Source organism: Mustela lutreola, chromosome 14, assembly GCF_030435805.1.
Source record: "Mustela lutreola isolate mMusLut2 chromosome 14, mMusLut2.pri, whole genome shotgun sequence".
NCBI lineage: Eukaryota > Metazoa > Chordata > Mammalia > Carnivora > Mustelidae > Mustela > Mustela lutreola.
This window is the reverse complement of record NC_081303.1, coordinates 75,589,379-75,604,359: the sequence shown is the minus strand read 5'-3', so window position 1 is coordinate 75,604,359 and position 14,981 is coordinate 75,589,379. Positions and strand designations below refer to the sequence as shown.

At 51.2% G+C, this 14,981-nt stretch overlaps 1 protein-coding gene across 1 annotated transcript in view; it reads left to right on the top strand.

Moving 5' to 3' along the window:
* Positions 1 to 227: 227 nt before the first annotated feature.
* INTS3 (integrator complex subunit 3) overlaps positions 228 to 14,981 on the top strand; it is a 38,260-nt gene continuing 23,506 nt past the window's right edge. The window contains exons 1-3 of the mRNA XM_059146610.1: positions 228 to 451; positions 8,265 to 8,348; positions 10,611 to 10,694. Of these exons, the coding sequence (XP_059002593.1) occupies positions 308 to 451; positions 8,265 to 8,348; positions 10,611 to 10,694 (312 nt within the window). The 5' untranslated portion in view covers positions 228 to 307. The remainder of the gene's footprint in view (positions 452 to 8,264; positions 8,349 to 10,610; positions 10,695 to 14,981) is intronic.

Sequence of the window (14,981 nt, the reverse complement as noted above, 5' to 3'; positions counted from 1 at the left end):
CGAGCGGCGGAAGGCTCGCGTGCCCCGCCCGGAGGTGCGGACCTGCCCCCGGCAGCCCCGGAGCTGGCGGCCTTCGCTCAGCACTGCCACCCCAGACACAGCGCCCCGAGGGCCGCCCGCGCCCGCGCCCTCCCCGGGAGCGGCCTTTCGGAGACGAGGGCGGGGCGGACAGCGCGCGACCCGGCCCGACCCCGCTCCTGCCTCTGGCCCCGGCCCCCGGCCCCCGGCCCCCGGCCCCCGGAGGGGTCGTTTCTAGGACTCCGCGCCCGTCCGCCCCCCAGCCTCTTCCCGTGTCTTGGCCGCGGCCATGGAGTTGCAGAAGGGGAAGGGGGCGGCCGCGGCCGCTGCGGCGGGAGCGGCGGGAGGAGGAGGAGGGGCGGGAGCAGGAGCCCCAGGAGCGGGGAGGCTGCTCCTCTCCACCAGTTTGGATGCCAAGGATGAGTTAGAGGAGGTAGGTGGGGGGCGTGCGGGGGCGCCGAGCAGGGCCGCGGGCGCGGAGCGGGGCCGGGCGGGGGGGCCGGGCCGGGGGGCCGGGGCCGGGGCCGGGGCCTCCGGGCGGTGCCGAGGCCGCGCGAGCGCCGCTCCACACTTCCTGCTCCGGGAGGGAGGAGCGCGGCCACTTCCTGGGCCGGTTGTCATGGCAACGGCGGCCGCTCGGAGGGGGCGGGTGGGGGTGTCGAGGAGGAGGGGAGCGCCGTCCGCATCGCCGACTTTGCGGTGGACGTTCCTTTCCTCGCGGCGACCGCCGTCCGCTTCGTACCTGTCCCGCCTCAGCCGGGGCGCTCCTGTTCGAGCTGTGCTGGACGCAGTCGGTTGACCGCGAGGTGCACTGCGCATTTGGGACAGTGGTGGTTAGTTAGGGTCCCCTCGCCTACAGCCTCCGTCCTTCGGAAGCAGAGAGCACCCACGGGAGGGTGCTGAGGGAGAGGGTCCAGTGAAGTCACGCCGGGTCGTGGACCCTCTTCTCCCCCACTAGCTCCCTCTCGTCCCCGACGGCGCACAGCTCGGAATAGGAGACCCAGCGCTGAGACGCGACTGCGGGACTGTTGGTGACATCTGATGCCTTCAACTCCCTGCTCACCCAGGGACAGGACCTGGCCTTCCTGACCATTTCCCTGCCTTTTTTTTTTTTTTTTTTTTAATATTTTATTTCTTTGACAGAGAGCGAGTACAGGCAGGGGCAGTGTCAGGCTTCCCAGTCGGCAGGAAGTCCAAGGCGGGGCTCCATCCCAGGACCCTGGGATCATGACCTGAGCCAAAGGCAGATGCTTAAAACTGAACCACTCAGGTGGCCCCATTTCCCTGCTTCTTTGTCACTGCCCTTTATCGATCGCAGAGGGTGGGCAGGCAGATAGGCGGAATTCATAGTTTAGATTTTTTTAAAAAGTTGGTTCAGATGCAAAGCGATGGAACATATATGCAGAAATAAACTTTGCAGATCAAGGTGGCGAGGTATAACTTTGTGGGTCGTCCTTTGGCGAATGTCTGCTCACAGGCTGGTTTTCCATCCTGCTTCTCCCGGATCATTCTGTGTGCATTTAGAGAAATCAAAGTTTTTCTGCTGTTGTTTTTAATCAGCAAAGATAGATACAATTCGGAGAAGAAACAATGCTACTAAAAGTAATGTCTTCCCAAAACAATAAAAATAGCTGTAGGATTGTTTGGCACTTTGAATTGCCCACTTTTTAAGAACTGGCCACTGCCATTGTCTAAGTATTTGTTGAGCCCAGTGTTCTGGTACTGCAGCTCTAAAACCGTAGGAAGAAAATAGCTGACCGCCTTTGATCCCTCCACCAGTTTGGGTGGAGGGAAAAAGCCCCCAAGCGCTGGACAAAAATCTGTTTATTACCCACCCTAATTGCCAGAGGTTTCATCCTGCCTCTGCTGATTTGTACCACAGCCTAGTACTGCGTCCTGTTCTGAACAGTGACGTGTTTGCTAGCAGACTCAGTGATATGGTGGGAGGGAACCATGAAAGAGAGGAAGCATTTATTTATTTATTTATTTATTTTGGACTCAGAGTGAACTTTAAACTGTTTCCAGAGAGAAGGGGCAGGGAAGGTCTCTCTCTCCGTCTTTTCCTCCTATCCTTCCTGGTGTAGATGTTTCCCAGCATTTCTTGGCTTCCCCTTTTCCTTCTTTGGCCTTTACCCTTTGCATTTGAATTTTCCATGTTTTTAACGCATGTGTATGGTTCCCACTGGACGAGAGTGTCCCTAAGGGAAAAACCTCCTGGCTTCTTCCTCTGGGTCTCCCCACAGAGCTCTGTATGCAGAAGTTATCACAACCTGCTGAATGACTGGTCTGTGTGTTCTGGTGTGGTACTTTCCATCGCGGGCGTACTTGTTGCCCGGGAACACAGAGGTAGCTTCTTAACTGTCTGTGCTTCCTGTGTGCAGTCTCATAGGAATACAGATGAGGGAGACCCAAGTCTGCTTTGCAGAGCTTCTCATCTGAAGACTGAGTTAGCATACCCACAAGGAGGGTGAAAAAAAGCACCTCAAAAACCTGGGAGTAAAGAGGCTGGGGTCGTTGTAGCTGGGTGTGGTGAGGAAAGGTCCCTCAAGAGTTCTGGCAGACGGACACCATGCTGAGGAGCGTCCCAGCCGGGAGCTGTGAATCTTCTACTCAAGGGAACATTCGTTGTGTCCTTTCTTCTCTTTGGCTCTGTTTCTCTCTTTGAAGGGGAAATTCTTGCCCATCCCATTTCAAGTTGGGGAATGAGATAAAAATAGGGCCCGAGATCGGAGGCGTTTAGAACGTGCAGCTAGCCTCCTTTCTGCGGCTCCAGCTTGTTCCTCGCTGGGAAGGACCTGGTCTCCTCTGAAGTCGGGCTGAAAGCGGAGCTGTGGCTTGAACAAGTCAGAACTTCCTCTTAAATGATGGACAGGCCTTAGGGTTGCATTGGGTAGAGGTGTGCCCCTTTCAGGTTTCCTGCAAGGGGTAGTTCATCTCTTGTCTCTGAAGAACCTCCAGGGAACAGGCTTTGAGCCATCTCTAATCTTGTCCCCTGAAATCCGCATTGCACTTAGAAGTGACTCTTGGGGGCGCCTGGGTGGTTCAGTGGGTTGAGCTGCTGCCTTCGGCTCGGGTCATGATCTCAGGGTCCTGGGATCAGGTCCCGCATCGGGCTCTCTGCTCAGCAGGGAGCCTGCTTCGCCCTCTCTCTCTCTCTGCCTGCCTCTCCATCTACTTGTGATTTCTCTCTGTCAAACAAATAAATAAATAAAATCTTTAAAAAAAAAAAAAAAAAAAAGAAGTGACTCTTGGCTGTAGAGTACTTGGAACCCAGCTTATTCAGTAACTCCTCACTGATGGGGGCTCTTGGGGATTTTATAGGTCGAAACATACCTTCTTTTCCTGAAGACAGTGGACTTTGCTCTGTCAGGGCCACTGACTTCCCATAAGAGACCACTGTTCAATACTTAATGTACCAGACTGTCTCCTCACCCGTTTGAGGGAGCGGAAGCGGGGGGGTAGCGGGATCTCTCTGCCTTCAGCCCCGAGCTTCAGGTACATACTGGCAACCTGGAAGGCCTTCCCCTACTGTGCCCTGCTCCGTCCACTGCTGGGTCGTGGAGAACATGGGCAGGTACTCTTGGTACTAGAAAAGTTATTTCGGAAGCTCCTAGAGATGGCAAACCTTTACTCCGCTCTCTGCAGTGCTGTCATGGAGGGCTTACTCTGAACAGAGCCGCTCTGCCAGTAATTGTTGGCAACTGCGTGTATGATTCCAAGTTTACTAAGGGCCTCAGACTTGGAGGGGGAAGAGGGCTACTGCTACCTGATTGTAGGGGTGTGACTTCCTGCAGGCCTCTCTGGTGGGTTGTAGTCCTTGTTTCACTCTGAGCGATTTGTAATTTCTTCTCCCAATCTTGTTTGGAAAAGTGATTTCTGTAGTTTGCGAAGAGCAGCATCTTCCACATTTCTGTTGCCTAGAAGTCGCCCGCACATTTCTTTCCTCATCACTTTTATCCATGCATCCAAATTCTGGACCCTCCTACTTCCTGCATCCTGAGCTGGGCCTCCCTGTTCCAAGAGACCACTTTTGTTCTTGACCGGGCAGTGACCCATAGAACTGACTCACGCCTCTGAGTGGAGCTTAGACTAAGGAGGGGCCTCGAGAAACCTGGTTCTGCCCAGGTCTCTGTGTGTCAGACACAGCCACACAGAAGCTGGCCGTTCCATAGGCTCATCCTCACTGTGTAAGGATCCTGGCACCCGGCCCCACACTCAGCCCCCCCCCTTTCCTCTTCTCTCCAGAAGGCAAAAGTTCACAGAGGGCGATTAGGAAGCTTTTCAGCCTGGTCAGGGACTGACCCGTGTCCTGTCGTAGGAGGGCTCAGTTTTGCGGAGTCTTCAAGGTCATGCCATTGGAAGTGTGGCAGGAGATGCTGGGAGCAGTCTGGTCTTCACCGATTGGGTTGTGCGGTTGCTGAACTTTTTCACAAATGGAACAGGTTACAATTTAACTGAGACTGTGTGCTGGGTGTTTTCACGCCTGTTACCTTGTGTAACCCTCAGAGCAACCTTGTGGTATTTCTCTCTCTTTTTAAACAAACAGGGTTTTTAAAAAAATCTGTGAGAGAGAGCAGGAGCGAGGGAGCGGGAGCACGAGTGGGGGAGGGGCAGAAGGCGTGGCAGAGCCGAGTCTCCAGCAGACCTCGCTGTGCAGAGCCTGCCCAGGGACTCGGTCCCACAGCCCCGAAATCGTGATCTGAGCCTGAACGGAGACGCATGCCCAACCGACTGAACAGCACAGGTGCCCCTATTTCTGTTTCTCAGATAAGAAAACCAGGGTTTAGACAGGCTAAGGAACTCACCCAAGATTAGCTTAAGTCTGGCGGGTGGGGGGCACCCTTCTGTACCACGCTCGTTGGTGTGCTCGTTAGCTGGCCACTGTTTGACCTCACATCTCTGCTGGTTCGGCAGACTCCTTCCTTTGAGTAGGAAGCAGCATCTGGAATGGGAAGCAGGGTTAGCTACTGGGGGCTCTGAGTCCCCCGACACGGACAGCTGTCGGGTTAGACGGGGATACGACTCAGAAAGGGAGAATGCAGCCCTCTGTTTTCCCTCCCCTCTCCTCATGTGGGAGCCGGACCAGGTAGTGCCGGATCTCACAGCTCTGCTTTCCTGTGATCTCACAGCTCCTTTTCACAAGTACACAGGCCCTGTGGAGGCTGAGTGTGCAGAGCTGACCTAATTTGGAGGCTAATCAGACCGGGCGGGCGGTGAAGTTGTAATACCTTCAAATCTGCATAGCTTTGGGCCTAATGCAGGTCAGGGTTTTGAGGCTGCGGGAGCTCCTTGCCTTAACTCTCCGTTCTCCTCTGTGCCACCTTATGCTCTTGGTTAGGGATGGATATACACAGCCTTAGCATGATGCTGAAGTTAGGGATGGATATGCGCAGCCTTAGCATGATGCTGAAGGGAGACACAGGGTTGCCGTTCATTCCTACACCCCTTTTCCCTTGTCCCTCGCCATGGGTTCTTCTCAGCACTGCAGCAGAACCTCTTCTCAGCAAGATGTTTTATAATGACTTGTAGGATTAGGGGGAAGTAAATTGCCTGCCTTTGTCCATTTGCCCCCATCACCATTACTGGGAATTGGGAATTGGTTTTCCTTAAATAATTTTGGGGTTAGTCCTAAAGTTTTAAAGGACTTGGGAAGTACTTTAGGTGGTGATAATGGAGAGGCTCACCGATTTAATATGATACACAGTTGTCAGTATCTTCTCAATATTTAGTATTAAATGTTTCTTTGGAACAGGGGCCAGGTCTCCTTAGAACTTTGAGCATGTGTTGGCCTTTGAAACTGGAGTGCCTCTGGGGTGGCATGGACACCTCTGGACAAACCTGTCTCCACCTTGGTTTGTCCAGAGGCTCAGTCAGTTTGACCTTTTGTTCTCCTTTCCTTTCCTCACATTCATTTTTTTAGATTTGCCTTTAGCTTTTGGGGGGACAGATTTTATGTATTTATTTGACAGAGCAAGAGAGCACAAGGAGGGGAGGAGCAGAGAGAGAGAGAAGCAGGCTCCCAGCTGAGCAGGGGGCCTGACGTGGGACTCAGTCCCAGACTCCTGGGATCACAACCCAAGTGGAAAGCAGACGCCCAACCCACTGAGTCATTTGGAAACAAATCCAAGATAAATCCAAGATAAATCATGTCATCTGCAAATTACTTTATATATATGTCATCTGCAAATTACTTTATATATATGTCTATGAGGGAAGGATTTTTTTTAACATAGCCATGATGTAATACCTAAAAATATTAGTAGTAATTCTTCAGTGTAATAAAATATTCATTGTTCAAATTGACTGTCTCATAAATTCCTTTTTATAACTGGTTTGTTGAAATCAGTGCTCAGACAAGCACCACACATTGCATTTGATTGATATGCTTCTTTAACTTTTTCAAAGATTCTTTATCCATTTTAGAGAAAGCAGAGGGAGGGGCAGAGAGAGTCTTAACCAGACTCCTTGCTGAGCACGTAGCCCAAAGTGGAGCTCAGTCCTGCAACCTGAGATCAGGACCTGAGCTGAAGCCAAGAGTTGGTTGCTCAGCCGACTGTGCCACTCAGATGCCCCATTATGTTTCTTCAATTTTTTTAAAAAAAGATTTTATTTAGAGAGAGAGAGCATGAGTGGGATCAGGGGCAGAGGGAGAAGCAGGCTCCCTGCTGAGCAGGAAGCCCTACGTGGGTCTCAATCCCAGGACCCTGAGATCATAACCTGAGCTGAAGGCAGAGGCTTAACCCACTGAACCACCCAGGTGCCTCAGTGCTTCTTCAACTTTTTTAAAGTTTTTATTTATTTGACAGAGATAAACAGCAAGAGAGGGAACACAAACTGGGGGAGTGGGAGAGGGAGAAGCAGGCTTCCTGCCCAGCAGGGAGCCTCATTCCAGGCTGGATCCCAGGACCCTGGGATCACAACTTGAGGGGAAGGCAGCCGCTTAATGACTGAGCCACCCAGTTCCCCTTCCTTTAATTTTTTTTAACAGCTTTTTTTTTTTTTTAATATTTTATTTGTTCATTTGACAGATAGAGATCACAAGTAGACAGAGAGATAGAGAGGGAAGCAGGCTCCTTGCTGAGCAGAGAGCCTGATGCGGGACTCAATCCCAGGACCCCTGGGATCATGACCCGAGCTGAAGGCAGCGGCTCAACCCACGGAGCCACCTAGGTGCCCTTTAACAGCTTTTTATTTTGAAATAATCTCAAGCTGGGGCGCGTGAGTGGCTCAGTTGTTAAGCGTCGTCTGCCTTCAGCTCAGGTCACGATCCCAGAGTCCTGGGATTGAGACCCACACTGGGCTCTTTGGTTGGTGGGGAGTCTGCTTCTCCCTCTCCAACTCCCCCAGCTTGTGCTCCCTCTCTCACTCTCTCTGTCAAATAAATAAACCTTTAAAAAAAATTATTTCAAGCTTAGAGAAATTAAAATACGTAGAACTCTCACAGACTCTTCACCTGGACTCAGCAGTTACTAACACTGTTTCTCTGCACAGACACGGTTTCAGCCTTTTGAGAGTCAGTTGCAGCCGTGAGGGTTTCCATACTTCGTTGTCTATTTCCTGAGAACAGAGATCGTCAGTTAACGGAATTGCTGCTCTGTTGTCTGGATTGGGCATTCAGCTTCGATATGCTGCTGTTACAGAACATGCTCCGATTTTACCGCTTGTCCCAGGAACGTCCGTGTAGCAGTCCGGGATCACAAGTTGAGTTTAGATGTGCTCTCTCTTTTCCCTGAAGCAGATTCTTTTTTTTTTTTTTTTTTTTTTTTAAGATTTTATTTATTTGACAGACAGAGATCACAAGCAGGCAGAGAAGCAGGCAGAGAGAGAGGAAGGGAAGCAGGCTCCCTGCTGAGCAGAGAGCCCGATGCGGGACTCGATCCCAGGACCCTGAGATCATGACCTGAGCCGAAGGCAGAAGCTTTTTTTTTTTTAAATTCAAACCTAGGCAGTTTAGGTCTGGAGACAACTTTTTTTGGGGGAGGGGGATTTTATTTATTTATTTGACAGAGACCACAAGTAGGCAGAGAGGCAGGCAGAGAGAGAGGAAGGGAAGCAGGCTCCCTGCTGAGCAGAGAGCCTGATGCAGGGCTTGATCCCAGGACCCTGGGACCCTGAGACCATGACCTGAGCCTAACTAAGGCAGACACTTAATGACTGAGCCACCCAGGTGCCCTGGTTTTTGGGGTCAAAAATACTTTATAGGTGATGGTATGACACACTCTGAACTTTTTCTCACCCCTTCACAGAGGTTAGAAAGGTGCATGAGCATTGTGACATCGATGACCGCTGGCGTCTCGGAGAGGGAAGCCAATGACGCCCTCAATGCTCACGTGAGTATGACGCTCTCCCCACCCGCTACCCCTGCGTTGGAAGCTTTGAGATGTGGCCCAAAAGGTAGGACTTAAGTGGCTGGGAATTAGGGGACTGAAGTGCATGTCTCGGCTCCCCAAACCAGACTTCCTAGCTCCTCTTTCTATCTCGCTGTGGGAGTCCAGCCCTTGGAGCTTATGTGTCTTTAATTCACAACTTTTAAAAATAACTCTTAGTTCTGTCGTGACCTTTTTTCTTTGCAAATTATTCTCACATATTCAATCCTTCACATTCCCTTTTTTTTTTTTTTCCCCTGCGGTGGGAGGGGCAGAGGGGGAAGGAGCGAGAAAATCTTAAGCAGGCTCCACACCCAGTACAGAGCCCCATGCAAGGGTTCGATCTCACAACCCTGAGGTCAGGACCAAATCAAGAGTCAGAACCAAAGTCCAGTTGGATGTTTGATCGACTAAGCCAGCCAGGTGCCCTGTGACCTTTTATATTTCCTAATCTGTGATATTGAAAGGATTTTAAATAGTTAGTACAGGTAAAGTTCTCAGTAAGTCCAGGCACATAGTGAATGCTTAGTATTTCCTTTTTTCTTTTTTTAGTATTTCCTTTTTATTAATAGTATATTTATTGTCTTCACCTTACAAATACCAAGGACTCCATGATTTGCCCAAGGTCTTCACTTGATATGTATACGCCCGTTACAGCGGGACGGTTCTGCAGCCTCCTCCCTCTCGAAGGCCGTTAGGTCTGGTAAAGGTGTTACAGTGGGATTTTTTTTCTGCTTTATTTATTTATTTATTTATTATTTTTTAAAGTGTTCTTTTCTCTAAATATTTATTTATTTATCTTGAAAGAGAGAGCGTGCACACACGCGAGTTGGGGGAGAGGCAGAGGCAGAGACTCTTTCAGGCAAACTCCACCTTGAGTATGGAGCCTGATGCACCCGGATCCCATGAGATCCCATGAGATTGAGACCTGAGCCAAAATCAAGAGTGGGATGTTTAACCACCTGAGCCACCCAGGTGCCCTTAAAGATTTTTTTTTGTTTTTTTGTTTTGTTTTTTTTTAAGGATTTTTATTTATTTATTTGTCAGAAAGAGAAAGGAAGAGAGGGAGCACACAAGCAGGGGGACCAGCAGGCAGAGGGAGAAGCAGGCTCGCTGCTGGGCAAAGAGCCTGATGGGGGGCTCGATCCCGGGGATCGTGACCTGAGCCAAAGGCAGACAGACGTTTAACCAACTGAGCCACCCAGACATCCCAAAGATTTCGTTTTATTTTTTTATTTATTTATTTTATTTTAAAAAAAATTTTTTTTAAAGATTTTATTTATTTATTTGACAGAGAGAAATCACAAGTACACTGAGAGGCAGACAGAGAGAGAGAGAAGGAAGCAGGCTCCCTGCTGAGCAGAGAGCCCGATGCGGGGCTCGATCCCAGGACCCTGAGATCATGACCTGAGCCGAAGGCAGCGGCTTAACCCACTGAGCCACCCAGGCGCCCCTATTTTATTTAAAATTTTAAATTTATTTGTCAGAGCACAACCAAAGGGAGCAGCAGGCAGAGGGAGAGGGAGAAGCAGAGGAAGAATAAAGATTTTATTTTTAAGTAATCTCTACATCCAATGTGGAGCTTAAACCCACAACCCAAGATCAAGAGTTGCACACGCCACTGACATAGCCTCCAGGTGTCCCTTTTTTCCCATTTTAAACACTCTTTAGGGCCACGTGGGTGGCTCAGTCAGTTGGGTGGGCGCCCTTGACTTAGGTCATGATCCTGGGGTCTTGGGATCCAGCGCTGCATCAGGCTCCCTGCTCCGCAGGAAGCCTGCTTCTTCCTCTTCCTCTGCTGGCTGTTCCCTCTGCTTGTGCTATCTGTGTGTCAAACAAATAAGTAAAATCTTTTTTTTTTTTTTTTTAATTTTTTATTCATTTGTTTGACAGACAGAGATCACAAGTAGGCAGAGAGGCAGGCAGAGAGAGAGGAAGGGAAGCAGGCTCCCTACTGAGCAGAGAGCCCGATGCGGGGCTCGATCCCAGGACCCTGAGATCATGACCTGAGCCAAAGTCAGGCTTTAACCCACTGAGCCACCCTGGCGCCCCACCTTTCTCCTGAAACAGACGCTTCATCATCGCTTTTAGGAGAAGGAGATATCAGAAGAGTTAATGATTCTCCTTTGTGGGTTACTCAGGAGTCCCAAGTTTTCTGGGAGAAACTGCGCTCAGGAGCTTTCCTCCTTTGAGAGACAACTGGTTTGTTCCTTCCTCATACCCTAGGTGTGCAAAGGCCCCCCCCAGCATGAGGAAGTCTGCCTGGGCCTCTTCACCCTTGTCCTGACTGAACCTGCCCAAGCCCAGAAGGTAAGACTCCCTCCTCTGGACCCACAGACGCCCCTCAGACGGTCTGAGGATGCGGTGGGACTCGGGTTTGCTGGCGTAATGCCAGACCCGTTGACCAGAGCTCCATCACCTTGTTGTCCTGATGAGCTTACAACTCTCTTTTTATTTTCAATACATTGGTCATTCTGACTCAGATCCTTTCTCTATCTAGATTCTGAAGGTAAAGGGCAAGAAAAGCATTTGTGAGATGGAAAAGCATCTGAAGTGTTGTACATTATAGACTGCTGGGTCAGGGTTATGAGAGTTGGAATTTAAGCCAGGGAAGAGAGCAAGTACAGCCAAGTCCATGGCGAGTTCGTGCCACGAGAGCGTGACCTGTAGCTTGCAGGTTCTGTCGTCAACAGGCGGATAGAAAGTAGGCTTGACTTTGTGGCACATGGGATTGCACAGCTTAATGTTGATGATTGATGCAGCCGTGGTGTAGTGACCAAGAGGACCCTGGACCCGACTAGAGCCAGGTTTCCTCAGGAATACTGTTTTACTGTGTAAAAACTAGGCTGGGGTCTTCACAGCCAGGAGAGTGTCCTTTATGTGGAATGGTTAAAGTGGGATCCTTGCCTGGGGTGAGGGATTGGGAAGGATATTCTCTTTGAATTCCACTCTTTCCATAATAAAGCAGTGAAATTCTGTCTTTTCCTCTCCAGATTTACCTTTTCCAGCAGTTCTGTGTCCTGGGACTCTTGGGGCAATGGGTTAGAAGTGTGTGACTGGTATCTGGCATTAATGATATGACATTAACAGAGAGGAGCTACAGAAATTTGGTGTTGTTATTGGCCCTTCCTTGAACAAGCATGGAAGACGACGCACGTGCTCTGTGCCCAGCATTGTGTTGGGCTCCGTCCAGACAAGATCTCATTGAATCCTCTCAGAAGATTGCTGACCTTGTGCCCTCTTTCCATACCGCTCCCAGTTTACCTGTAAGATGACTGGAGGTCAGAGACATTATCGTCTGTTCAGGGAGAATCAAGAAAATCATCCCCAGGGCCAAGGACAGGATGGCCATGCCCCCTCTGGCATTGAGTTCACCTCAGGGGAAGATTTGTGGCAACCTGAGGAGTTTGTGGTCCTCTGATGCCGTCTGCGGTAGTGTCTGGGGTGAGGGTAGGAGGTAGAACAGCAGGTGCTCACTGGTCCTTAGGGTCCCAGGCCATTTCTGGGCTGGGACCTTGGTGCGTTAATTTGACATTTCATTTTCATACTGGTTTTATCACCAAGATTCCTTGAAGACAAATGAATGTCTCAAATTTGGAGCTTCCAGTCTAACCACTCTTATTTAAAAGAAATGGTTGGATGGGGCACCCAGGTGGCTCCATCATTAAGTGTCCACCTTCGGCTCAGGTCATGATCCCAGGTCCTGGGATGGAGCCCAGCATTGGACTCCCTGCTCAATGGGAAGTCTGCTTCTCCCTCTCCCACTCCCCCTGCCTGTGTTCCCTCTCTCACTGTCTCTCTCTGTCAAATAAATAAATAAATAGTTGGCAAAGACTTTTATAAATAAAGTTAATATCTCATGTAGTCACCTTAGTGCAGATATGTGTATCCTGCTGGGTTGGCTTGTTTATGGTGGGATCTTCGTCAGCTGGGGTGAACCCTAACCCTCGTGAAGGAGGCAGAGGGTGCATGGTGTTTCTAGGTCTTTGTCTAGCCTGTCAGTGAAAGGTCATAGCGCTCTCCAGTGCAAAGGCTTAGGAAATCACAAATTTGGCCATGTAGGCGTGGCAGGGTACTAGAACGTGGCAGCATACTAGGTATTTATTTGACAGGGAGATACACGGCGAGAGAGGGATCACAAGCAGGGGGAGTGGCAGAGGGAGAAGCAGGTTTCCCACTAAGCAGGGAGCCCCTGGTGTGGCTCAATCCCAGGACCTTGGGATCCTGACCTGAGCTGAAGGCAGCCACCTAACGACTGAGCCCCCCCCAGGCGCCCTGGCACTTTGTCTTTTTAACCTGGGACAGCCCCATGAGGGTGGCCCAGGCCCTTCCTTTCCTTGGACCTCATAGCTGGTTGACCCCTGCACCAGGATTGTGTTCACACACGAGCTATTTCCAAGTAAATCCCTTCCCGGAGTGTATGAGGAGGACAGGCCCCTGTCAGGGCTTTTCAGACAAAGCAGTGGAGTTGGGGGTTCGGAGGACAACTGAGGGTTAAGCTCCTGAGCATCTGGCTGGTAGTAACTCGTTGAGAGACTTTGAGCCAAGTCAGAGTATGGGAAGGATTAGTGACCTGTCTCTGAGGTGCTTTGATCCTTCTCCATAAAAGGGTGATTCTCTTGTGGAGTCCTGTCCTGCAGAAGGTTCAGGTAGGAGTTACTGGTAAAGACGGATTCTGGTGCATTGTTTTAGGCTTCGGCTTAAAACAAGGGAAGTGTTTAAGAGTTTGTTCGCGGTTGACTCTGTCTCTGGACCAGAAACCTCAGGGCGGAGCAGAACTTCTCAGCCGAGAGCACTGGTGGACGTGGGTCGAGTCTTGAGCACATTACAACCCGCTCTGGGAAAGCAGGAGCTGGAGAGCCTCCGCCTGCACCGCGGGGCAGGTTTAGACGCCTGCAGCCAGCTCTCTAGGACTTGGCGGTGGCACAGGGGTGGGTTGGCCGCGAGCCCTCAGTGAAGGACAAAAGCAGGCTGGGTTTTGGGGGAGAGTAGAACAGCGTGGGGTCAGTTTTTTTCTAGTTGTACTGTCTTAACTTTCGTCTGCTGTCTTGGCAGCTCTTGTATTTATGGTTTTTGAGTTTATTTCTGTTTGATGTCTGTGCTGCGTAGCTGGGAGCAGGCCGTTTGGGGGCCATGGGGCTATACAGGAGGCCAAGTGGCCAGGCTCTAGCAGTCAGAGGAAAGGACAAGGTCGAGCGTCAGTGAGAAGGTCCCTTTTCATCAGAGTCCAGGCCCAGCCTTGGGAGTTGTTGATCACAAAGGTAGGTCGGAGGCTGCGTGGGCCCAGGCTGGAGAATCACGCCTGCCAGCAGGTGGGGCAGAAGCACTAGTTCCCTGCCATCCAGCTACCTTTCCTTTTGAGACTCTCTGCTGCTCTTCCGTGGCCCCCACTGAGTTGTTTGGTTTAGTTGTTTTTGTTCCCCACCTACTTCTCTTTCAAGCCACTCAGAAAACTGGCACAGAGGTTGGGGAGGCGACTGGCGGCATCAGGATGCGGTCCCTGGTGCTGAGCTGCGTGTTAGCTGCACTGTGGCACGTGGGATTCGGCAGACCCATCTCTGCTCTCCCCTGTGTCTCCTGAGAGACCTGTCCTCTGTCCCTGTCCGAGGTCTATTCTGCATTTCTGCTTCTGATTGAACAGACAGGGCTCCTCTCTGGTGAGTCTGGTCTCTGTCTTTGTCCTGACATAGATTCTCCACCTGCCTCTGCCCCCTCCTCTTCTCTGCACCCCCTTCCCTGCCTGTCCTGTAAGACCTCCAGAGAGGGTTCCAGGGCTGAACCCCGGTTTACTGACTGGCTTGTCGGCAGTGGTCCCCCGGGCAGCCTACACATCCCTTACTCCCTCGCTTGTACCTTTTGATCTCAGATGGAGTCAGAGGAGAATTGAATCCTCCTTTGGGTATGAAGAGTTCGTGGCCTGTGAGGGATCTCTGAGTGTTGGTGTTTTTATCAGATCACACGTTTGACTTAGGGCAGTAGAGGCAAGAGAAAGTAACAGTAGTTAACCTCTCAGGAGCCCCTCCTCACCCCCAGGCCAGAGAGTAGGAGCACTTTTCTTTGAAGGCTGAGGAGGAAAGCAGGGGTATGGTCTATCAAAGCCCCCTTGCACCGCCCCCTGGCTCCCTGGCAGCCGCTTCTTCTTGCCGCTGTTGGTGGTGCTGGTGCGGAGGTGTAGGAGCATGGAGTCTGGAACAGGACCACCTGAACTTGGGTTCTGGTTCTTCCTGCCTCTTCAGTGACCTGGGCCGAGTTACCTACCCTCTCAGCCCTGTTGCTTCATCTGTGGGAATAAAGCAGTGGTGCCTGTACCTATTTCAGAGGGTGGTTGTGGGGTTCAAGGGCGGCCACATGTGCTGGCGTGACCCCAGGGCGTGTTGGCTTATCACAGGTGCTACTGTTGCTGCTGCCTTGCGTTTTCCCAGGCCGTGGGGTGACACGCACCTGCTTTTCCCCTTCGAGCGGAGACCCTGATAACGTGGGCCTCCGCAGGCCAGTGAGGCCGCCAGACGCATTCCTCCAGAAGTCTAGTCTCTGGAGAGCCAGGGTGAGGGCCCTGTCGGGGCAGGGGAGCAGGGGTGCTCCGAAAAGGTCGGCTTG